The sequence below is a fragment of the Bombus affinis genome, chromosome 2, assembly GCF_024516045.1.
Source record: "Bombus affinis isolate iyBomAffi1 chromosome 2, iyBomAffi1.2, whole genome shotgun sequence".
Classification (NCBI taxonomy): domain Eukaryota; kingdom Metazoa; phylum Arthropoda; class Insecta; order Hymenoptera; family Apidae; genus Bombus; species Bombus affinis.
This window is the reverse complement of record NC_066345.1, coordinates 11,532,730-11,557,125: the sequence shown is the minus strand read 5'-3', so window position 1 is coordinate 11,557,125 and position 24,396 is coordinate 11,532,730. Positions and strand designations below refer to the sequence as shown.

General features: G+C 36.1%; 3 protein-coding genes across 7 annotated transcripts in view; 1 reads left to right on the top strand and 2 right to left on the bottom strand.

Annotated features, from left to right (window-relative positions):
• The window catches only part of LOC126928936 (calcium uniporter protein, mitochondrial), a 79,353-nt gene extending 70,582 nt beyond the window's left edge, over nucleotides 1–8,771 (bottom strand). Inside the window, exon 1 of one of the 2 annotated variants that reach the window (XM_050744859.1) lies at nucleotides 8,481–8,771. In XM_050744859.1, coding sequence (XP_050600816.1) covers nucleotides 8,481–8,585 — 105 coding nt within the window. In that variant the 5' untranslated portion in view covers nucleotides 8,586–8,771. The remainder of the gene's footprint in view (nucleotides 1–8,480) is intronic. The other variant, XM_050744858.1, reaches the window with a different exon arrangement.
• A 606-nt stretch (nucleotides 8,772–9,377) lies between these two features.
• LOC126927961 (uncharacterized) lies at nucleotides 9,378–10,907 on the top strand (the record flags this gene model as incomplete). Its single annotated transcript, XM_050743930.1, has 2 exons — nucleotides 9,378–10,130; nucleotides 10,228–10,907. Coding segments are annotated over 2 exons (1,419 nt in total), but the record flags the coding sequence as incomplete, so codon positions are not given.
• Nucleotides 10,908–11,095: 188 nt separating this feature from the next.
• LOC126928917 (bifunctional heparan sulfate N-deacetylase/N-sulfotransferase) overlaps nucleotides 11,096–24,396 on the bottom strand; it is a 371,054-nt gene continuing 357,753 nt past the window's right edge. For all 4 annotated transcript variants that reach the window (XM_050744798.1, XM_050744799.1, XM_050744800.1 and 1 more), the window contains 8 exons: nucleotides 17,346–17,689; nucleotides 16,389–16,677; nucleotides 15,618–15,746; nucleotides 15,367–15,549; nucleotides 15,054–15,274; nucleotides 14,659–14,937; nucleotides 14,063–14,360; nucleotides 11,096–13,973 (listed from right to left, as the gene is read on the bottom strand). In XM_050744798.1, the coding sequence (XP_050600755.1) occupies nucleotides 13,863–13,973; nucleotides 14,063–14,360; nucleotides 14,659–14,937; nucleotides 15,054–15,274; nucleotides 15,367–15,549; nucleotides 15,618–15,746; nucleotides 16,389–16,677; nucleotides 17,346–17,689 (1,854 nt within the window). In that variant the 3' untranslated portion in view covers nucleotides 11,096–13,862. The remainder of the gene's footprint in view (nucleotides 13,974–14,062; nucleotides 14,361–14,658; nucleotides 14,938–15,053; nucleotides 15,275–15,366; nucleotides 15,550–15,617; nucleotides 15,747–16,388; nucleotides 16,678–17,345; nucleotides 17,690–24,396) is intronic.

Here is a 24,396-nt window from a genome sequence, read left to right as displayed (position 1 = left end):
ATTTCTAAGTTTGAATAACGTGTCGGAAGCGAGGAAAATAAGGCAGCAGCAGATTCGTATTCGTTCTAAGGAAAGCTTGAAATACTTCATTCAATTGGTTTAAAATTTGATATTGGATCGACGATGGGATATTAAATTGTATTTTCTTTTTACCTTTGAGCTCCATTAACGTCGGGAATAGAGAGAAAGGATCAATACATTTGTAAGCATTCTAAAGACAATTACTATGTAGAGGTGATAGGGTTTGCCAGGGTGACTGTTCAATTATCCAATTCTCTTCGATTCTAACATATGAAACATTCTCTATATTCTACTGTACCATTCAATTTAACAGATTACTGGTTACAAAGATATAAAAATACAGGTAAATCATAAGCAGCTCTTAAAACTAGGATTGATGGATATAAGTTAATCAATAGAAGAATGTAATCTATATCTGAAGAAGGCAATTATGTTTCAAAAGTTTTAAAAACATAATTATTATTCATTTTTTATTTTGTTTGAGAATCATCGACGAGATTAATCAAAAATTAACCTTTCACTGTACAGCTTTTAATATGCACATAATAAATAATATCTTGAATAATATATTTGCAGGTAAATCCATTGTGGTTTATAATGATCATTCAAAAATGCATTTGTCCCGTGAATTAAACATGCTCTGGGAAATTATTCGCTATTTGGGTTGGTTAATCAATAACATAAACTCATTAATACTGATTTAAACACGTTTATACATATGATATAGCCTCTGGTATTTCAAATTCATGAGATACAAACAATCACTGACTCATCATTATCTAATCTAATATTTGTTGACATGCGAAACTCTAATAAAAGATAAATGTTATCTAGTATTTTATCAAGCGATGATGTAAGAATCTGATGACGAGTTGGTCTCTTTCCCAAACGAAGAAAGGCTTGGCCATCTCCTAGTATTTGCTAAACTAAATTGGACTGAAAAGTTTGCACACTTTAAAAGACCAGTTCGAAGAGCTAATTTTGATGGAATAAAAAATTAACACTTCTTTCTCAATCAACTTCAAGATAATTTGGACTACTGGATTAGATTTAAATTAGGATAATTGATTTCGAAATATATCATTTGTATATAAGTTTAAAGTGAAGTATTCTAAATTTAAATGTCTTCGCTAAAATTATTATAGATTATCTGGAAGCAAATAATAATATACGTATCAAGCTTTGATATTTTCTATTAGCATTGTATAATTATGCTCACACGATTATTCATTAATTGTGTTCTATGAGCGACAGTTTTATTTATCATATATTAATGATTTCATCTACAAGGTATTTTTATTCTTCCTAAAAGGATCTTGGGAATAATTCTTCAAAGTAACATAAATCAACAGCAGTCGTTGGCAACGTAGTTGGCAAACTTTTTCAATAGAACAGGTGCCAAGATGCGTGCTACATTTGCTGTTCTAACAAAATATTCTTAGTGTTATGGATATTGCTCAAAAATACCATAGTATTTCAACACATTTAAGGTTTAAAATAAAGAAAAGCTATACGCTTCAGATTATTATGTAAAAGGTACTTAAATGCATGGATTAAATACTGCAGATTAAAAATTATGAAACCGTAAACCAAACATTGCAAACTAAACATTTCGAAATTACGAACGAATTCATGAACTAAATGTCTAAACTATATGTTACGGAACTGTAAACATAAAATTTCATAATAATTCATGTAAAGTGCATATGTAAAGTTGTACGATGTGAAGACGCGTATTAGAATGTTTTATTTCTTTGAATTTCCTCAACCCTCCAATAAAAAAAAGAGATAAAAAGATCCAGTAATGGAAACTGTCTACAACGACGAATACTTTCTGCCGTTCACATCTCAACAGAATCACGATTACTCTAAAGTGAGTGATCTTAGGGCTTTGTTGTCGACTTAACCAACGCAAAGACTGCACGAGAGTTCTTTCCTTTTACGTGAATCGTTTCCTCGGTTACAAAACGGTCCACTCGACATCATTTCTCAGCGCTGGAATCATGGCGTTCTGTCTAAAAGAGTTGTACTAACTAACTGGATTTTGAGGAATCGCTGAATCAAAGTCACTTTTCGTCGAGATACATCCTCGAATTTAATCGGTTCAAGAATTTCTTAGGCTTCGTCGTGGCAATTTACTGCGTTTTTGCGTTAATTAACATTGTGAAAGTTTTCCCGGTAATTGTTTACATAGAGGTATACGTCAATGATTTCGACGACCTCGAAGTATGTTGTCAACGTCGTCAATCTCAACAACTTTTTCCTATAAATGTCATCATCGCTCGGCTTTACTGTTCGAGATACATGTAAGAAATTTAAATTAAATTTACTTTCCATTACACCATATTCTGGGTTAGACGGACGTATCTTTATGTAACCCACTTTAAACCTAACTCATTGATGTTAATCATGTGTCATATAAATAGAAAAGGATAAATCAATTATTATTATTGTTGGTTACAGGTAAGATTAGGGTTAAAATTAATATTAATATAATAAATATGTATATTTTAATAAATAGCTCATTCATATACTCTTTATTATTTTTTATCGATAGTGCATCGATAGTGATTGATTTTTCGTACAATTAATTTTCCTTAACTGCTAAAAATAGCATTTTAGAAAAATATACATTAAAGAAAAAAGTGTTAAAGCATTCAAATGCGACGAAGGTATTAGAAGTTATTGCGAAATTTTACTTCTATGGAATTGGTGTTGTTTACTTTCTAATGTGTTTTATTATAAATAAACATAATGCGCTGTTAACTTGCTAAATAATACCGTTCCGTGTCGCCCTATTTTATGGACTAACCGATAAGAGTCATTATTCTAATCTAAGCGTAGTGATTAGCTTATCACCAACACCCACGCGAATATCTAAAAAGGGATCTTTCACGAATATGTTCTATCCACTCTATTAAAATTGAATGGAGACTTAAGAGAATTTTTGTTCTTGAACGGTGAATTAAGAAACGAATTACACACTATACGACTTAATATATCTTGTAATGAAATGGTGCAGAGTTTGAGCTCGATTATTCAGCAACCCATTATCGTCAAAAGAAAAAAGACATACGCGATAGAATTCTACAGTTTTGATAAGAAAGGATAATATTAAGATTCCAAATATAAAAATTCAATAAGATTATTAATTAATAAATTGTTATGCAAGAGATCTTTTTATTCTAATTTCTTTCGTCTTTAATTTAAAAAAACGGTAATTAAATTCTTCAAAAAATTTCAATTTAGACCTAAACTTTTCGGAATTTTACCTTTGACTGTCTATCGAGCGAAATGCTGAAAATACAGAACAGGAGATTCTAGGTTTCAATAGTCGATCAACATTCGCGTTTCAGTGTCAGTAGCACTCGAGATATGGTCGTGGAATTCGTCACGTTCGCAAACGTTTACGCATTAACGTGAGTCAACAACTTTATGCAAATCTATGTCAGATTAACGACCTGACAATTCCGAGAATGCTTTTTACTTCGCTATATCCGTTATATGCACATTTCTTCCGCGCTATGAAATAGCAGTTTGGACGACCCATCACACAGGAGAGTGATTTTCAATCCTTCGATACTACCAACGTTCCAGATAGTAGATGAAAAAGCACTTACTGATGGTATTAGACCTTTCACATACTATGTTTTAAAATAGGTATCGTTCCATAAATTCCTATTAATTTTATGATACATTTGCTGGAATCTGGAATTTTCCAGCCGAGGAAGTGTCATTTTCAGAAACATAGAGGGCTTATTCGAAAATATTTTACAACTAGATAGAAAGCAATTCTTTATACAAAAATTAATGAAAAATAAGTTAACTTTAAGAATTTGTTGCGTAGTACGTATCCACTTACAAGATCGAAATATTCCCCTTACGTCTTTTTCAATTCGATAAGTCATAAAAATGATGTAAACGATGTATTCGTGCAAAATATGCTATTATTATATTATCATTCAACGTATCTTAACTACGCCAAGATTTAAGTGCATGTGAATAATCGATTTTCTTAGTAAACAGCCCTTTTAATTTATTTTTGCATAAGAAATAATCTTCCATCTGCATGTACAATGTTTTCAACTCCACTCAACCTATCTAATCAAATCGAAATAATATTAATCGAAGTACAAGTACAATTTGTATCTTCGTTACTAAATTCGCTTTTAACCACGCAACGAAACGGTGAATGTAGAAAATAATTAAGGAATATGAAATGAAGGATTCGAGTGAATAATCGATGGAAACTTTCCTGCATTTTGCATGAATAACGGGGGAACAAGTTGAATCAATACAGACTTGAGAAACAAATTTGCAAACAAAGTTACAGTTAAGCAGAGAGAAGGGTCTATTATTCGAACCCTTGCTCCAATAAATGGAATCAGCTTTTTGGGTGACTGGTAGTATTTCACGATCGTATCGGTCCATTGATGGAAGCTTTCAGATAACTCAACGAAGCAGCAGGCAGACGGGGACGATGGAGAGTTCTCGTTTACGAGAGTTACTCTTGATTATATGAAATGAATCACACATCGTGTTGGATGCTGTGAATACATCAGTCTGCGCAATGCTCGTAGCTGTACGGATAAATTAGGGTATCGTGCCTTAGCGAATAAATTTTAATGGAAATGCGTCACTGCCATTTCTGTTGCGTCCCGCAAATCTGTGATAAGAATATCTTGTCCGATGACTCGGTATAAATGTCAAAAATCATGTGAACGCGATGCACGGCATAAGGATAAGGAAATATCTATATCGTGATATGTAGAAATGCTCTAATTTTAAATAACTTAATTATCTTCTTTCCCTTCAAATTATTATAAAAAAAGCAAATAAACGTTTTTAATATAGATGTGGCAGCATGAATGGAGTATAAAGTTTATTTGTTTTTTTCAACGATAAAAAGATGGAAAAGAAAGGAAAATACTGTGTGAATAAATTCATAGATACTTCTAACTGGTATTTTGGAGTATTTTTATGCAAATCCACATTTTTTCCTTTTTTCTTGGTAATATAATAAAATGAGAAAAGTAGAACCTCGGAAATGTGGAAGAAAATTGTTTTATGCACCAAGTATTATAGAAAGCACCATACTTTGCATATTTTTCCATACTATGTGCATTCTGTACAACTGTGCACTTTTAAATTTCCTATAAATGCATAAAAATCCGCAGTCTTTCTCTTCCTCTTTTCAAAACGAAATTTTTGGTTTCAAACTCTATACGTGGTTTTACTGTAAAATGTGCCGAAGTTGCTGATCGATCACATCATAAAAATTGCTAGAATTCAAAGAATTAAAATACGTAAAGATTTGAATCATCATCTCTATTTATCAGAATTTTTATCTTCTTTACATATTACTCGCTCAATATTCAATAGCTGTGACAAGACAAAGAATATTTACATATTTGTAATCCACGATTCGCCATTAATAGTTCGTGTGGGTTTTCGTCGTGGGTCAAGATAAATATATTTCCGGAATTTAAGAGGATGTGGAAGATATTCTAAGCTGCGGCAGGCAGTTATAGTTAATCATTGTGACGAATTCATGGCGTCACAACGTACCCTAAGTATTATGTAACGGCGCCACGATGTGTATTATAGCGCTGCAACGATTCCTTTGATCACATTCAAGCTATGCATGACTTAATACGATCAAAAACCCGATGTAATTAATTTATTGATATATAAATGAAGTCTACGGAACTTACATTAGCTTAATACAGTGATAAAATGAAATTAGAAAACATTTAATCAATCGATTTGTAGTACCTACTATTATGTATTGCATAGTGCAGTAACATTACTATCTACTCTAGTATTATCGCATTATCTAATGGCACTATCAATAGTGAATCGTATTATATACTCTGATCGCTATTAAGCATCGATTATGTGACTAATGTATTCGATGTATACATATAGATACTATTCATGTAATACCTGAATTTGCAATTAATTGACTCAACGATTGATTCTATGAATCAAAGTTGCAGATTAGAAAAATTCCAAATTTTTTCCCTTTTAATATCAATGTTTATTTAAGTGTAAAAGTGGAAATCTGTCTGTCTGTCTGTCTCTCTCTCTTTTCCTCTAAATTGAGTTTTCATTGGAAGTTATTTAAATGATTGTTGCATTTATACTTTCCACTCTAGGATAGTCTCAGAGGAACATAGCAATTTCTTTTAAAAACGGTTATGCTCCCATAAAACAAATGGACCGCTACAGACTCATCAGAGATACTTTTATTAAAGCAAGAATCATATGCACATCAATGTTCCCATAACATTTCTTACTTTCTGCATGAGCTGTCGTTTATTATCTTAAAGAGAATAAACCCGTTCCATATCAGTTCGAACTCTAAGCCTCCTTAATGGTCCAATATCAAAATCCTCTGTCCTACCCTATATGTAATAATCATGCTGACATAAACCTTATTTTGATGTTCGACGAAGATGAATGTATAAAGAGGTGTCATACCTCAGGCCCTAAACTTTTGAGGTTCTCATCCTCGACATATACAAATCATGCCACTCTTTGCTATTTCACTATAACTACAAAATTCTGAATTGTAAATGCTTTTATATAACATGAAATATTATCATATTATAGAAAACCACAATATATAAAATTATGGATGTATATATAATATACATATAAAACTATTTAATTTTCCTAAATTTCTGAATTCCATGTAATACGTGCATGTGTGCCTATACATATCTTTAATTTTTTATTGTACAACTGTGTTACACAAGTTTTAAATATTTGCAACTTTTGTAATAAAAAATTTAGTCTTGTCTAGTCAATGTGTCCTAATTTAATACTATTCCACAACTGCCAAATTTCCAAATAAGATAAAATTGTCGGTTTTATCCGATTCGTAGAATAAAAGTTCGCAAGCGTTTCTGAATCATGTATTATACGAGACAACAAAGGTGTGGTTTTCCAATTCCTATATATATATATATATATATATATATATATATATATACACGAAATTCCAATTTATTTATTAAAAAATTGAAGATCACGGCGAGCTATATACAATATCAAATTACGGTGAAGCACAACTGAATTATTTGTTTCAACTATTACGTTGAAAATTTTCTTGTTTTTTGGACACAGCAAAAGTATAGTCCATCGCAATAGTGCATCACATATCCGTACCTGTGTAAATTCCAGTATTTATCCGGGCAAATAACCCGCGAGCAACGTTCGAAGGAAGCTAATTTTCCGTTTCGACATTAATCGTCAACTGATAAGAAACTGAATTGCATCTCTAACTAATCTAATTAAATTTGTAATGGAATGATTGCACGACGAAATGCGACTACGAAAACATCCTTTTGACGTAACGAATGTGACGATAAGTCTAATAGCGGGATTCCACGAACGCAGCCGGTAACTAGCATTATTTATTATAATTAATATCGACGTAGTGCAGACGCAGCCTGTGCAAGAATGTGGAGTATGGACCATATGGAAACATATATCAGTTTTTCGAATGAACCTATCGTAGGAAAGTCGTAATGAAAATGGTGAAAGAGTCAAGCGTCATGTGACATTTGAACCGCATGATTCATATCTAAATTGGTCTCTGTTCCTTATTACGTATGAGGAATAATTCAATCTGTAACGGCGTTCCGTCTTCACATCAGATACTAACGTAATAGTAAACAGCTGGAGGGAACGTGAATTTACACGTGCACCATGCGTCATACTTTCCATGTAATACTATCGTAATAATGACATATCCGCGTGACATGGTATTTCGCCAGAACTAACCTTACTAACGAAGAGCTGAGATTTGTACTGACACGATATACGTAAATATGCACAACATATATATATAAGTGTAAATACATAATGCAAGGGGAGAAAGTAGCCTCTATCCGTGTATTTTATTAAAAATCCGAGAAAGTGCTCAGAAATGGAAAATGTATTCAAGTCTTGCAAGTGTGTATCAAATTTCCATGAAAAATTAGAAAGTGATCATTTGGATAACTTTGGCAGTTCTAGAGTATCAAAAACGTTACAATGGACCCTTGCGCCCCACATGGTATCCATATTTGATAAGCACAGTGGGGAATACATGTTTATGTATGCACCGTGGATAGTACCGGTGGAATTTTGCAGGCTCAATTTAACTCGTGTCCGGTGCTAAACGACAGACAAGTTTCACCGATGTATATATTTGGGTGCCTGTTGCTCGATCATTGAAAAATGCTCTCATAATATGATACATATGACGCATAGTGAAAGACTGTAGCGAAAAAAGAGAAAGCATACGTAGTAGCATAATCTTAAAACGTAATATAAATTTATGCAGAAACGTTGTTGCTTTTAACCGAGCAAGGTATGTAATATTGACAGAACATAAACATCGTTATCATACATTATATTATACTACATATGCAAGCCTATTGATAACAACAATGTATGTCAACACTCACGTTCTGGTAGCTTTTTGTTGTGACTAGAGTGGAGGAAACACTCAGCACGCGGGACACTTCATACCATTTGACAACGTACAGAGCGCGGCAGCATACCGTAGCCATCTTTTTCGTCTCTTCCGCGAAAAACGGAGCACTGCGTGAACGAGTACTTTGAAATCGTTCTTTTTCACGAATCACTTAACACCTAACACTGAGAAACGAGCAACAGACTTCAAGCGACTACCTGCGACGATCGGGCGGCATCGCTTGCCGGCTCGTCCCTGTGGCCCAAGACCACGACCTTGCGACGACCAATAGCGTGACATGCGCGAATCGCACTTCGTTACTTACCATTGGTTCAGTAAACTCCGACCAATCAGCGCTTCGCGTACCTATCTGCGCGGTATATATTGAATATTCAAATCGCGGATTTGATTTCTATTGACAATATTTGTATGTGAAATGATTTTAGTAATAAATAAATATTTCTTGATATATAATAGCTATTGTGTTGGCTATACAAACCAACCTAAAAGTTATATCTCCAAGTATAATGATTCCAAACAGTATTTGCACATATCCTTATTTTCCAATGAAGCCTTCCATACCCTTATCAGGCTTCAGATATCATCTTCACAGCATTAAATTTTTGTAGTCGTGTGAAAGTAAATACCATTAAATGTTAATGCCTAATTAATTAGTATGTAAATGATGCAGTAAATATAATCGTATCGAGTTTTGATCGATCGATAGTGACCTATAATACGAAAAATACGTGCGCGCGGCAACTCAAACGAGGACGATCACATTGCATCCAGTCGGTGTTAAACTTTGAAATTTACTTTAACCTTGCTAAATTTATAATTCTCGTTTTGTATCTCGAGCGACAGAGAATCGTGTCCCAAGTAAATTTGACAATGTAATCACATTGATTTTGATCGATACTTTCTTACCGAGGTTATGTCTGCTATTTATCCAGATGATTTTAACTACAGTTACTACGATTACTCTTTTCGGTTCAGGAATGACGACTTAATCTCAATCACTTCCTCGTGGCGGAGTTTCGCTCGTATTATTCTTGTTATCTTATTACGAATTGGTTTTGTTCTGATACACATTGGTAGCGTACCAGTCAACAACGTCAATTTGATTCTATTACAAAACATCATTGACTTTTGTTGGGTAACGATAGTCTATGCACTTGTTGGAATTGTCATCGCCTACACAGGCGACATAAAAGGTTTGCTTGGCGAAGGACACTGGATCGGTGACGAAATCGTCGATAAGGACGAAATTATAATCGGCTGGTCAGCCGTATCAATTGCTGCTGCAATTTTAACGTGTGGAATCGTGGGTCGGACACATACCATCGGTTACCTTATCATAGGATTTTTGTTGGCTGGATTGGTGCAACCGTTTCTAATTCATTGGATTTGGACGCCACAAGGATGGATACGAACAAACGTATTATTGCAGCAGGAGGTGTATTTCCACGATTATGGCGGCTCCGCAGTTGTTCACCTTGTAGGTGGATTGTCAGGATTCATAGGTTGCCTGATTCTTGGTCGAAGGATACTTCGTCTAGATGCTATAGATGACGCAAGCATCGCTGTTGGTTCCGCGGGAACTGTTTTTGCTGGTCAATTATTCGTGTTCATTGGTCTACAGGTAACATTATTGAGATATTAACTTTTTAAAATTTATTTCGAAACTTCTATGAAAATGATAGGAATTATTAGATATATTATATTTTGATTGGGTTTAGAGTCTCGGTATGTTGAATATTCAAGCACTAAGATTCGAGGTGAAAACCAAAACACAGAAAAATATCTTTGTCAACAATTTACTCGCCGCGAGTTCCTGCAGTCTACTCGTTGTGGCTTTCCATTTCTTTATTCCTCGTGAAGAATTTAATCACTGGACTGTAATGAGATGTGTGCAAGCTACTGTAGCCGGTCTGGTGGTAATATCTGCTGGACTGGATATTTACTCCCCGATGATGGCAATTGGTTTGGGCACGACCGGAAGCATTATCTTTTATTTGGTCTCAAGGCAAGTGTTTAATAGTGCGCTTGAAGATTATTGTAACATCGTAGCTATTCACTTGGTCTGTGCTATTTTGGGAAGTTTCCTCGTTCCTCTTTTCTGTATCAATGAACATGATGAAGTAAGGACGATTTTGTTAAACTTTATGTGGCAACTGATCTGTTTAGTCACAATAATTGCTTTCATTGCAATTACTATGATTCTTGCTTTCGGTACCTTACACCACTCGGGTTTGTTGAGAAACAGATCGGAATATTTGAATCACTTAAGAGCGAATGTAGCTGAAGGTAGGACTCGGAGAAAATCACTCCTGGAGAGATTATTCCGTACCGGCAGAGATCCCGTTTATCTTCAACCGGGAACAAGTTTCGGTGAATCATTATGAACAAATCATGAAGTTCCTAGGTATTAAAAATAATGTATTAACGAAGAATATCACAGACCATGTGAAACAAATGTTTAAAATATGACTGATTTATATACAATGAATTTTTGTACCGATTGATCGAATTATATATCGATTAGAACAAAGAAAAGGGAATTTTATTGTAGTTTAAGTAAAGAGTTATAGCAGACTCGGTATCAAAGATTTTTAACTTTTGTTTTATTAGAACTTACGGACTATTCATACAGTTATTACAGTATTTTACAATAGAATAATTTTAAGTTAAATAATTAAAGGTTCTATTAAAGTCATACACATATTCTACACGCGTCTTTCTTTATTCGTACAATGACAGCTTTTCTCTTTTTTTGCACAGCAGTCTGTTAGAACACCTACAAAACGTTACCCTTCGCGCGTTGATTGGTATAATTTGCAATTCAAATGCGCACGTAATTTAATATTAGCAATATTTTATCGCTGGTTAAATATTAGACTGGCTCGCACAATATTAAATATGGAGATAATTATAAATCATTAAACGATCTGAATACTAATTGCCTAACAATTATAATTTTAACAGTAGTGTTTAGTAGGAAAAATTAAGGGAACTTCATAAATTATAATCTTATCCATTTCCGGTAATCTTGTTTAAAGAAACATTTTTAATGTACCTAAACTGCTGAACCAACGATGAAGTAGTGCTAATTACCGAAGGATCTTTTAAATATTCGTACTCGTATAATGAATTCCCCTATGATTTTTTCCGATTTCGGTTTGTCACATATTATTGTCAGCTGGCAGAAATCGGACAATTTTTGCCACCGCCATACCGAACAAAATTGATTAATATTGACTCTAGAGATTCGACGCTGCGATTGGTACAATAATACAATTGTATATACAACACTGGTAAAATGGCACGATTTGACAAAACAGATCAATCGCTTAGTATTAATGTCGTTATCTTTAACTATTATTATATTAACAATAAACTTTGTACATGATTCGTTAAACGTCACGCGACACAGTTTAACGGCAGTATAAAAATGAAAACAAAATATACAAGGGGTAACATGACACTGATAAGGTAGTATGAAAAAATATAGAACGTTTCGTCATTGATACGTGGCTTTTTTAAAAGTACATTTCACGGAGAATGACCTCATAATATTGAAATTGCTCGTGTTGGGCCAGATGTATGTTTCATAGTGTTCATCGTCTTTCTTTTTCAAGACGATCAGACAATTATATTTCTCAATAAATATTCATAATCGTGCTTCTTATTTAAGTAACAAGAATTTTCTAAAAAGAGATATGTTTGTTGAAATTTTTAGACCGATAGAAATATCAATATTGAAAGAATACTAGAAAAGTGGCATATCAAAGACAGTTGAATGAAAATCAATGAATTAGATCTATTGATAGAAGTAATAAGTAATTATATCGTGCGATTAACAGAGATGATCGTAACTGATATGCTTGTAACAAACGATTATCATCATTAAGACTATCTTGTGAATAATACGATTTTATTCACAGCAGTGCATTCTGGTTTCCACGACATACAATTCGCTATAATACGCCAGATATTAAAGTTTCCAAAAAATCTTCACGATTTTCTTCAACAACGAATAATTCTTCTATTTTGGAACATAGAATCATCATTAAATCAGAATATGTTTGTGTGCCTTAAACGTGACCAGTTATTGCGAATAGGCAGTTTATCACTTCTTCACATAAGATCATTGTTCGTTGAGAATGAGCAACCACCATTCTCGAAATAGTTTCTTTCTTTTCTCCTTTAAATTTTATTTTATTAAGTCATTATAGTATACCTACGATCACATCAAAACAGTACGATACATAAATGTACAAACGGACGCGATCACACATCTTTCATCGACCTTTCCATCGGCGGTACCAAGAATAGTATTGTCAAAATATACATAGAATCATCATTATAATTTTTTTCTTGCTTTTTTTCATTTTTTTCTTCATTTTTTTAATACGCTTACACAACGAGAATTAATGTACACCGTGTCTCTGAGAGGGCAAGTGGGCGGGAAGAAAGGTCAAAGTTCCCAAAATATCTCACACTCGCAGAAACGATCCTGCAATTAGTACCAGAAGTAAAGGACTGACGAATCGTCGATCAAAATATCAACGTACTCAATCTATCCACATTGATCACTTTCATGAGGAAATAAATCTCTTCAAACATTGCAACGATCTGGACAGACGTCTCACAGAAGTCAAGTATCTCCTTTTTCCAAAATACCGTTCTTTTTTTTGGTCGCTTCTAATTTCATTCGTTAAAACATTCTCTGGCCTTCTTCTCTTTACTACTCAAGTTTCCAAAAAGTTATTATCCCCGAGTCGACAACTTGTTCGTGATTATCATTACGCAAATCTAAAATGTGCGTTTGTTTGTGGTCTTTTGATTTATTAAAATATTCTCAACTTCACAGAGCCGAAGAGAAACACGTTGTACTAAGATTGAAGACAAATTTAACTCGGGTATAAACGAAGAGTTCTTCTTTTTTTTTTTTGTTCTTGAATTCATCTTTAGTAGTAAAGATTAGAACGAAAGCGTCCAATCCTAATAGACGGATGATGGCACCAGCGATCGGGCTGTATTCTCCTAATAATCATGTTCTCTACGACGCAACAACGATGACAATAATAATATAACGTTAATAATAGTGCTATTGGCTTAACAACGATCGATAGTCACGGTCGTGTTCACCGTGAAACCGTTTAGTGACTAGTTTCGCAGGCTCCCCACCGATCTTAGGCCAAACCACTGGGATAGGCCACTTGAATGGTCCTTCCGTCGAGGATTTGGTGTCCAGTGGAATATAATCGAATGTACAATTATTTTACAGATCTTCAGCTAGTAACCGGTGAATTTCGTTCACCGTTGAGATAAACAGTTCAGAAACGGTGTCGTTTCATATAATCGACGTTTGCTAGGTCATCACCGTGTCGCTGAGATCTTCCTTCAGCCATTGTGGGATTGTTCTCAACCCGAGCCGTTTTAATAATTTCACTAGGGCCGTATTATGGGATAGATAATACCTCTGTGAACAAACGAACGACAGATTCAAGAAATCATTCATTTATATTACTCTTGTTCTCTTTCAATGTTTCTCTACTTGCTACACAGTACCTGTAATAATTTGTACGATTTATCCTCCATCGGAGGATACTGACGGCCTTTGCTCTTGCCGAGGCATTTCGTCCGATCCTCGTTGGTAACTTGACAAAAGAATCCCTTCTTTGGGTCGTACCTCAAGTGAGATGAGTAATTGAAAGCGGGCGTGATCTTCAGGAATCTTTGTAGCTCGTGTAACGTCTCCACGGGATTTTGACGGAGCTGCTCCCCGTCTATGATGTGCAATTGCTGAGGCGGATAGTAGGAAAGCCACCTTTCCAGATGCTGGGCGTATTTCCCGGGATTTAAACATCTGTAACAGACTCGAGCGAATGATACTTGCTATATTTGTCTTCCCGCGCACAATTAATATTCTACCGCAGACATACAGTCCAGATAGTCTACACGCAGGTCGAACTGCATTAGCAATTTAGATCTTCGCTCGTCTACACCCCGTACGGCTATTACGTGGCCGGATAATGTTATTATTTGCATTCAACTATTCAAGTACTTTTAACGATTCGTTATTTTAGCTCGAGCAAGCACTAGGGACTCTCGTGCTCATAACAAACAGAAATTTATTCGTGCGCTTGCACAATGTTGCAACCTACCTATTCCTGAGGTCGCGTAGAGGCTTCGGTGCGGTATCGCTTGCAGTGATAACCGAGTGAAAGGAATAATTATTCGCTACAGGATCGCCGTGGACCCTCGTGTGCTGGTACCACGAATAGGCACGCCTGGCTGGCGAAAGCAGTATAGTGATTAACTTTGCTCTCGGTAGAAGCGCATGAGCTCTGCGCGGCACCAATTCACCGTCGAAATAAGTCGCGGATTTTTCGAATAGATACCGTGAACTCTCGTTTTTCGACGCTGGAAAGAAGCTCATATACCTGGAGATAAAATAGAACGATAAGTTAAGAGGAGATTAATTAACGAGATTCGCGTATCTCTAAAATTTTTCCTCGAAACGAGCAACCGGTTTTTGTTTTTGCTTCGTCTTACTTACCAATCGAGACCCTTGTAATAATTCTTTCCATTGAAGAACTGAATCTCCTCGAACGTGTCAGGACTCGGCAAATTGCTGCTTATCGCCGGATGAATGGACAGGAAGGTGTAGAGAGCGGTAGTGCCAGTTTTTTGGGGACCAATTACCAGGAACCTCGGTAGCTGATCGCAGGTTTTATTCCTCGACCAGATCTTTTGATGCCTTATGTCGTCGCAGGGATTCTTTAATATAAACGAGAGTTTTTATAAACGCCTCATTACTACGAATACCAATTATCATAACTATAACACAGTTTCACATAGCAGCAACTTACGCCCCAAACAGGATCAGATTCTTCGGGATACAGCTGAAAATATCTCTCTGCGAGTTGAAGAGGTGGAGCGCTGGATAGTCTCAAGTTCGTCCAACATTGAATAAATTTAATCACCGATTCGAAAGTGTATAGCGCCAGACGATCGTTCCCATAATTCGACATGTGCGTCATAAAAATATTGATCTAAAAGAGAATAGTGGAAGTGCAAAGCATATTCTGGAAAAAGTTGATACAGATATTGGATTACTTACAGGATTGTGAACGATGGTCTGGAACAATTCTCCACCCTGTATCGATTTATCCAGTTTGTCCCTTCCGCCCGGATATCTATCGATGAAGATCGTGTGTGTGAAAAGGCCACAGGTTTGCCTCGGTAGGACCTTGCACAGAAACAAAGGAAAGAGATCATCACGCGTTCCCCTTTATCGTTGATTTCGTCGCGATTTATAAGAATCGTACGCCCCAGGGAAATCAATTTTTTATTCCTCTTTATCTGCTCGGCTGGTTGTTTAAGCCGTAAGCGAAAGAATCTACGAAACAAAGGATGTTTTGCTGGCAGCTTTATCGCGCGTCGATCCATCGATTTTTGTCTTCAATGCTTATCCGTGAACTAGCCTGTTCTCTAAGGCAACACTCGCGCAAGTTTCGACAAAAAGTCGATCTACAAAGCACGAAACTACGAAACTACCGATTCATTCGATCACGAATTCGTTTATTGCTTTTGCATAGTTTCCTAGTCGGTTGCCGACTGTTAACGTCAAACAATTGGCATGTTCAATGTTCAAGCTATGTGGGAAAAACAAAGGGAAAAAATTATTTAACTCGCTAGCTGGGTTATTCGGACTATATCGATTGGTGAAATGTGCTTATATACTGATAATTGAAATTATTTATATTAAATTTTCTTTGTGATTAACGAAAAAAAAAGAGGAAGTATCGGAGAGAAAAATAGTGTTTGCAGAGGGAAGTGAACCTTAATCCTTCGGAGTGGATTATTGAAATAGTGATTAGGGAAGATTTACCATTATATTACGATGAATGAAGCCTCTTCTTAATCGAGCAGGCCTCAAATGGGGATACTCTTCTGTGCTAGTGACTTTGATGCTCCATACCCTTTTCCACGCCTCGTATAGTCCTTCGTGAACCGGATAAACGCCGGAATGATGAGGACTTACGCTGTAGCCGCTTCCTGTTGGGATTCCGTGATCTTTCGCGAATTGTTTGTTCAGTGCCATGTCCAATTGTAGATGCGTTACATTCTCGTAGAGATGAGGTTGTTGATGATTCCACATGTGGGAAAACCACGTAAATCTGCAATTTAGAAACGTAAATCTCAATTTTGATAAACATTTATCAAATTCTACTAACGATCTCTATTTCATTTAAAACCACTCACTTCCAACCGAACGATACGAGTTAATATTCATATTTTCATAAAAAGAGCGAACAAGCGTGATCTATTGATTTCATCGACAATCGAAAATATACATAATTGATCTACGAATTTAATTGCCGTCCATAGGAAAGCAATTACTGGAACAAATCGCGACAATTCGCAAACAGGTGCAACTTCCGCGGTCTGATCAACCGTGACACGTGCACGGTCTCAATACGTCAATTTGCGCCAACAGTGAATCTTTTTGCGCTCTGTTTACCACACGATTCGCGCAACAACTCTCTGCTAATTCCATTTCCGTTTTCACTGTGCGCACTGTGAAATGTATTCACGAGTCGTTCTTAATCTGACACTAGTATTCTCTAAAAAACGAAATCACTTAATCGTCGTTTCAATACAGAAAACAATCGCAAAAATTACAGAAAAGAAGAAATAAATCTTTTACATTACTATTAGTTGGATTTATTAGTAATAGTTTCCCTATTTATGGATTCGTCACCGTGTGAAAGGCACATAAATGTTAGGAAATATCTCGTCTAAATACCAATAATTTGAAAAGAAAATATACAAAAATAATACATACCTGTCTACGTTCTCCAGAAGCATATCGTCCCCCAGATTCTCTTCCGCGGACCCGTGATGGAAGTACTTCCCAGAAAACCCCAAATTGAATTTAAACCCCGGAACCAACGCCTGGATCCTCTGTTGGGTAGCCAGCAACGCCATCACGTCGTCCTTTCTCAGTCTAGTCCTTTTCTCACCAACGAATATGTCGTCGACGTCAACTAGTATCATCCGATTCAAGCTGAGGCTCAACTGTCCATGAGACAGATAGGATAGTGAGTCGAGTAGCAGCAAATTGTGCAGCCAGAATCGTAATCCTCCGCCGAAAAAGACCCTCTGAATCCCGTCGTATCTGCCGTGATCCTGTGTAATGAAAATCCAATGTGAGTCCGTTAAGGCTTATCGCGTTTAGGCTTATCATACTGTACCGTGACTCTGATCTCTGTCGTTTAACGGGCGAAGCTGGATTTTTTTCTTTTTTTTCTATTTGTTAAAGAGAGGATGGAGGTTTGAGAATTAAACGAGCCAGCACGAAGTACCTCGTTTACGGAGAGCAAGCTGATAAAGCGAAGCCTGGTATTTAATATCGATCAAATTCCTTGGGTAATTCTAGCGCGTAAAAGAGACACGATGAGTGGTGAAAAAAAGAGGGAGAAAAACATATGGGAAAGGAGGAAGAGAGGAAGATTTCGAGAGGAAGTTAAGGTTCGATTTTTAAGCGCATTTCGATCGTTCCGAAGTTAAACGGGTTATGCTATGGGAGAACGGGGAACGCTAATCTTCTTTTAATCGCTTTCAACAGCGATATATTCGATTCGAATAGCAATTGTATCGTCTCCCGATCGTTATTCCGAATGGGACTTTATATTTTATGAGGTGGTAAGGTAACCCCGTTTGTTTGAAACAGAGGTTTTTCGTCGCATGATAACGGCTGTTTAACTCTACAGAAGTTGCAATCGATCTGACAAACGTGAAATTTGCATAGAAATATTTTTAAACAAGTACCTCACTTGTTTCTTGAAATAGAAATTTTGCACTACGAGATGGCGATGTTTAACTCTATGGAAGTTGCAACTAAACTGACAGGTCTGAAATCTCTTTGAACATATTTTTAAGCAAGTATCTCGCAAAGTTTCTTAACTAAAAAAGGAAGCAGAAGAAGAAATGTCTAACTGTTAAGACGTTCTAAATTTTAACTAATCAAGTAAATTATCGTTACCCATAACTTCTTTAGTTAACTTTGAAAGTTTGGACATGAGGTTTTGCCCGCATATTCCCCAAATTATATAATTTTCACGAAAACGAATATAAAACAATCGATTTGTTCGAACGTCTACGATAGAATAGTCCGCTAATTTAACGTTTAAAATTATGATCTAGTCGTCTCGCTGTGAATAAGTGTTGGTAAGCTTATAGAAATTATGCAAGAGCCTTTATCCCATCGATCAAACGATATTATTAAATTAGATTCTCGCGCAAAGAAACGAGTTACTTAAAACTGCTCTCTCCTTTTTTTCACGGAGTTCATCGGACGTTGAAGACTCGGCTAAAAAAGAAAAACGCAACGTCGCCTATCGATCATCACACGTGTCGATCGCTCGTCACGTAAAGTGGGAATTGTTCATTGGCTGCGGTGAAATTACGGTGATCTCCTTCCATTTATTTTTCATTGAACGCGAACGACCGCATGCAACGTTAATGGGTTTGCGCGTTCGACGTGTTGATGCTTATCGATCGGCGCGCGTGTAAGGGCGCGTTAATTTCAAAGATGTTTTACTTCAACGTGTCGCCCGACCCCGTGTAATAACGCGTTCGAACAGCTCTATTTTCCTCGAACGTGATTTTATCTGCCGTACATTTCCAAGGGAAACTCGTCATGTACGAAATTCGCTGTTTTTTGATCACGATATTATAACGAATATTATAAGAAATTTCGTAGTTTTAACGCAGGATGGTAAAATATAATACAAAGTGGTGATAATATTGTTTTTAATATTGTTTGAGTATTAAACACGCTTATTCGTTGTTTTCAGTGAACATAATTGAAATATTAAAATTGTCTTCTGTTTAGACATATCACAAAAGGAAAAAATAATACAGTGGAAAAATAGAATTATTCTAATTATACACGATCATCTTCGAATGTAACTTTTGCATTGTTTGAATCATTTGCATTCGATTCGTTGTAAAATCATATAACATTCCATGTAGTTTTATAACAAATCTATCGCTCCAAATTTGTTTCTCCTAGCATCAAGCAGAAAGTCACGTTTTTTTAATGGTTCTATTAAACGTAGCTGAAAGATTATTTCGAATTTCAAGCTCGTCCACTACATGGAAAAATATGTGCAATTGCAATGCTTACAATTAAAATAAATTGGATTCTATCCGTTCCCTCTTTGTTTTTACGTTGTGTGAAGCACGTTGTCAGTAAGCACCAATTTATCGAACGACCAGAAGATGTTAGTCCTTTCAAGTATGAAGCTGTGGAAGGTTTAAATAGCTCGATTGGCCAGAGAAATTCTCCGTCAAACGAAGAGAATCTAGCTTTCGAATCCGATCGGGGGAGATTCGATTCTTTTCCTACTCGTGAAAGCGAACGTTTCCATCGATAATCTTCTTTTCGCCAAACAAAGCGGACGCTTTATCAATCGAATTTCAAGCTCGTTTGCTTCAAACGGCCATAAAGAAACTGTCGAGACGTTGAAAGGAGCGATTCATCGGCGGCTTCGTGTTTTTCCAAAAAAGATAAACGAGCGCCTAGTGATCGATCGCCGAGATACGGTTCGAAGACTTTATCTCTTCTCTCGGTCGTTGCTCGCTGACTATTCCAAATTCAAAATTTCATTGAGGCGGTTTGCTGTAATGACATACGTATCGGGTTTTCGCTGACAAGTAAAATGGTTTCTTCAAAAATCCAGACTTATTGTTTAGCGGTACATGCATATCTATTTATACGCATTCTTTTACTAATTCTTAATGTCCGAGATGTTTAATTTAATTTTTAATCTGCTGTTAATCTTCGTACTATCATCTTTAATGATCAGAGCTACGCTGATAGCCAATAAGACGATGTCTCTATGTAAAAACACATTTAACACTCCATCGCAAAGCTGTTATTAATCGTGATTGGCACAGCGATACTTTTGTGACTCGAAGAATCGCATATTTTCAGAAAATAGCTGAGAATTACGATCGATACTTGTTACACGTTCTTTCGAGAGAACTTGTCGTTCATCAAAGATGCGGCTCATAGCCGTGACGCATCCTGTAAGCGAAATATAAATTGGCAGCGCGAATAGCGACAAACGAAGCAGGGGCTACGTCGATGCTCATTAATCGAATGAACCAACGGCTGATTGGGTTCTGATTTAATTACCTGGCTACCTGTGATCCGTGAATCTCCGGCCTACCAGCCGTAGCTACGTAATGGGGTTATCAGCGAGATTATTATTGTTGTTTACTGCTAACAAGCTCCGCTCATGGCGACCGTTTCAAAACGCAAGCCGGTCAACCGAGAATTCCCTGCCTGGTTCTATCGCAATTAACAAATTGCCTGTTAGGGAATATCTTGAATCGACGGCGGACACGCGTATGGAGATGTGTAAGTATACAATATGAAGATACATTTCGTGGATCAACAAACAAATGTTCATTCAATGGAACATCAATACGTACTGTAATTAAAATTTCTTTGAGAGAATCGTCAAGAAAATTTTTTACTTAGATAAATTAATCTCTTTTACAGACGAGTTGATTCAGGTCAGAGGATAATCATTAACTTCTATTCTTTTCTAGAAAAATTATACATACATTAGTGTCAAAGTTAACTACTCGTGAAAGATTTTCATATACTCGGGAATATTTATTCACAGTGATATTCATCGGCACTTAACTTGAATTCAAGGAAGACTAAACTTTAAGAAGTTAAAGGTGGTTTTTCAATGTTTCTTCAAATTTTATTCAATGAGTACTTTATAAGCGAATGATTTTTAATATATTAGGGAAACTTTATCATAGTCTACGGACTTTTAAAAATAATTAAAATAAATAATGCTAGGTTACTTCCAAACTTCCTTGCGATACAAAAATCGCTAAAAGCGATCAACTCGACGATCTATTATTTTCTTTTAGCTACCAGCCCAATAAATCATATCGCGTTTCTAAAAACTCGTTAAAACCTACCTTAATGAATATTTTCTCCCCTAATACGTCTCGCGCTGGTCACAAAAAAGATATCTTTTCGATTTTACCATTTGATGTAGAACAATTCGTATAATAATTATACGAAGATACATCTTCATTTTCAATTGTATTTATTTCTTGTATCGTATAGTTATAAATAAAAATACATACACTTTCGTGGACGGCTGAATAAGTTTCATGTTTACGAAAACGCAGTGTAAAATGTGTTATTGTTAGTTTCTACTGTTAGAACATTGAACTCGATTGTTCGAAAAACAGGAAGGAGATCTACGACAATTGGATAAAGAATAGAATCACCTTCCTCTTAAGAAACTCTTTGTCGTCGTATATCTACAAGAAATTCATTGTTGTTTAGGAGGAAGATACAAGTCGACGATAGGAAAGATTTATTATCGTCGCCGGAAGAACTTAGCAGAACACTGCCATCCTGCGTCGTAAACCGCTTCATTACACGCAGACTTTGTAATACCCGAGAATTTTGTGTAGACAGAGCAATTGGGTGACACTGTCGAAACGCATAAATCATTCGTGTGTGTTACCGTATTTCAGCTGGCCTAGTCTTAATTTCTATCGTCGTGAAGCCATTATTTAATCGTGGCCGCATATATTTTCAGAAAATAGCTCAAAATCTTTTCTTACTCTTATGACCGTCGATAATCTTTGTAAGTAACAATGGTTTCACGTTACTTTTTGACGATTGTCAGCATGCTTTCTACGCGCAGAATTTCTATGGTTGTAAAGGTTCTAAATTTACCTCCGCAGTGAGTATTTCTACGGCTGTTCCAGTCCCTAAATCTACTTACATCCGCCCACTACTAGGGTTGCACGATCCCTAAATCTAAGTGCTCAAGTGGCACGCAAGTGCCACGGTGTTACCTGCTACATATAGAAGCACAATTGTAACCTTGCGATATAGATACTTGGATACTATAGATACTTTTTGTCAAATATACTTAATCGATTATTGACGAAACTAAAATTGTTCGGAAAGTTCATATAAATACATAGACGTTGGAACATAGACAGGATTTGCCTTAAACTATTTTTAGATTATCTGGACACTCGTTTGTCTTTCACAAAATATAATTTCATTTCAAAATTTAGCGCGTAATAAAAGATTATCACATGGTAAAATTGATGTCCCAAGTTAATATGCAATAATTCGACCATACCATACTTCAGGTTATTAAATACCTAAATTTTGAACGAGGTAAAAAAGATCCTTCTACACTAATACTAAGACTACCCTGTTATCGTTCTACGTTATTTGCCATTAATTATAATAAATAGGAGCTGAGAATCGATTAGAATGATCGAAGATATAAATATTAATAATTAAGAAATTTGAATTACACCCTGCGAATGATACAGTTGAGATTAGAAGAACGACGACGTAATGAAAAATCATGCAAAGTTGACGTAAGACGAAGCAGATCCATGCACGACTACGAGGTGCTCGGGTAGAAGCAGATGATATCACGTCTAGACCGTTTGTTATATTAGACGAATATTTCCTGTTTGCGTGGCGTGGGGTTTCTTCGCGTTGAAGAAGATCCGCTGTCTTCTTCGCGTCTACATTTTCGTGTTCTATACATCACCGGTGCTTTCATCCGGTGCGCGCTTGCTTCCGGCCGAGCCTTTACAACGCCGTGGAATCTTGCAATCGCGAATTCCTACACGAATGTAAAACGGCTGATGAAACAGCTTTACGGATTGTCTCGGGCCCGCTTGCACTCTGCTTCGTCCCTGTGATAGTCCCCTTTCGTTTCCTTAATTTTTTCCTTTGTATTTTTACGAACTTCCTCTCAGCTCGTTTAAACTCTAAATTTTTCTTCTTTTTAATATTCTTCCTCTGCCATGTGTCTCTCCTTTTTCGTTTCCATTCCTACTCATATTCTACCGATATTTTTGTATTTTACTCTCAGCTTTGTCTAATTTTCACTATTTCACATCATAGCTTTTTGGTCGTTTTTTGGTCCTGTTTAGTCTGTCCTTCCTTTCGCCCTCCTTTTCATTGATTTTCTCATTTCTTTACAGTTTCTTATTCCTTAGTTTCGTACTCTCTGTCATTGCTTCGATGGTTCCATCTAACGTTTATAATCTTAGCGTTAAAACCTGCTCCTTCTTGCTAATATGTTTCCTGTGACATGCGTCTTATCCTTCTCGTTTCCATTCCTACCAATATTTTATTATTTTTTTATTGTACCTTCAGCTTCGTGTAATTCGCATTATTTCACATTATTCTTGCTTCGTCGTTGCTTGGTTACTCCTTTGACCCTCTTCTCTTCATTTCTATAATTTATTCCTATTTTATCCCGCTTCTTATTAACTTTCTTATTTCTTTACAGTTCCCTACAATTTTAGTTTTACAACTCGTTCTTCTTGTATATTGCTAAAGTTTTCTACTCTTTTTTCGCTTTTGTTCTAAGAAACTCTTATTATTTTTCCCTTCTAGATTCCTGTCAGCCTTATTACATTTATTCTCGTATATTCACCTCCTTCTCTCATCTGAGCGGCGTTATTCTCTCCTTGGTACTCTCATTTGCTCTCTTCGCTTCTTATCTGTGTTACATCGAGCCCGGTACTTCTCTTCATACTCGACACCACCTCCTCACCTTTGTACCTGCACTCTTCCATCTTCATTTTCGCAGAAGAGATTCAAGGCTCCGGTTCGTAGGATGAAACTGGGGTGGCGTGCACGCGACTTCACATTTGTTTTCGTTTCCGCGGACTAACATTTCTCAAGAAAATGAGAGTCGCGACAAAGTCTGAAAGGGTGGCCCGGAGGCGGGGTAGTTCTGAAATTTCCATTAATATCGCAACAATTCTACCGTATAACTTAATATTTGATTTAATTCGAGATT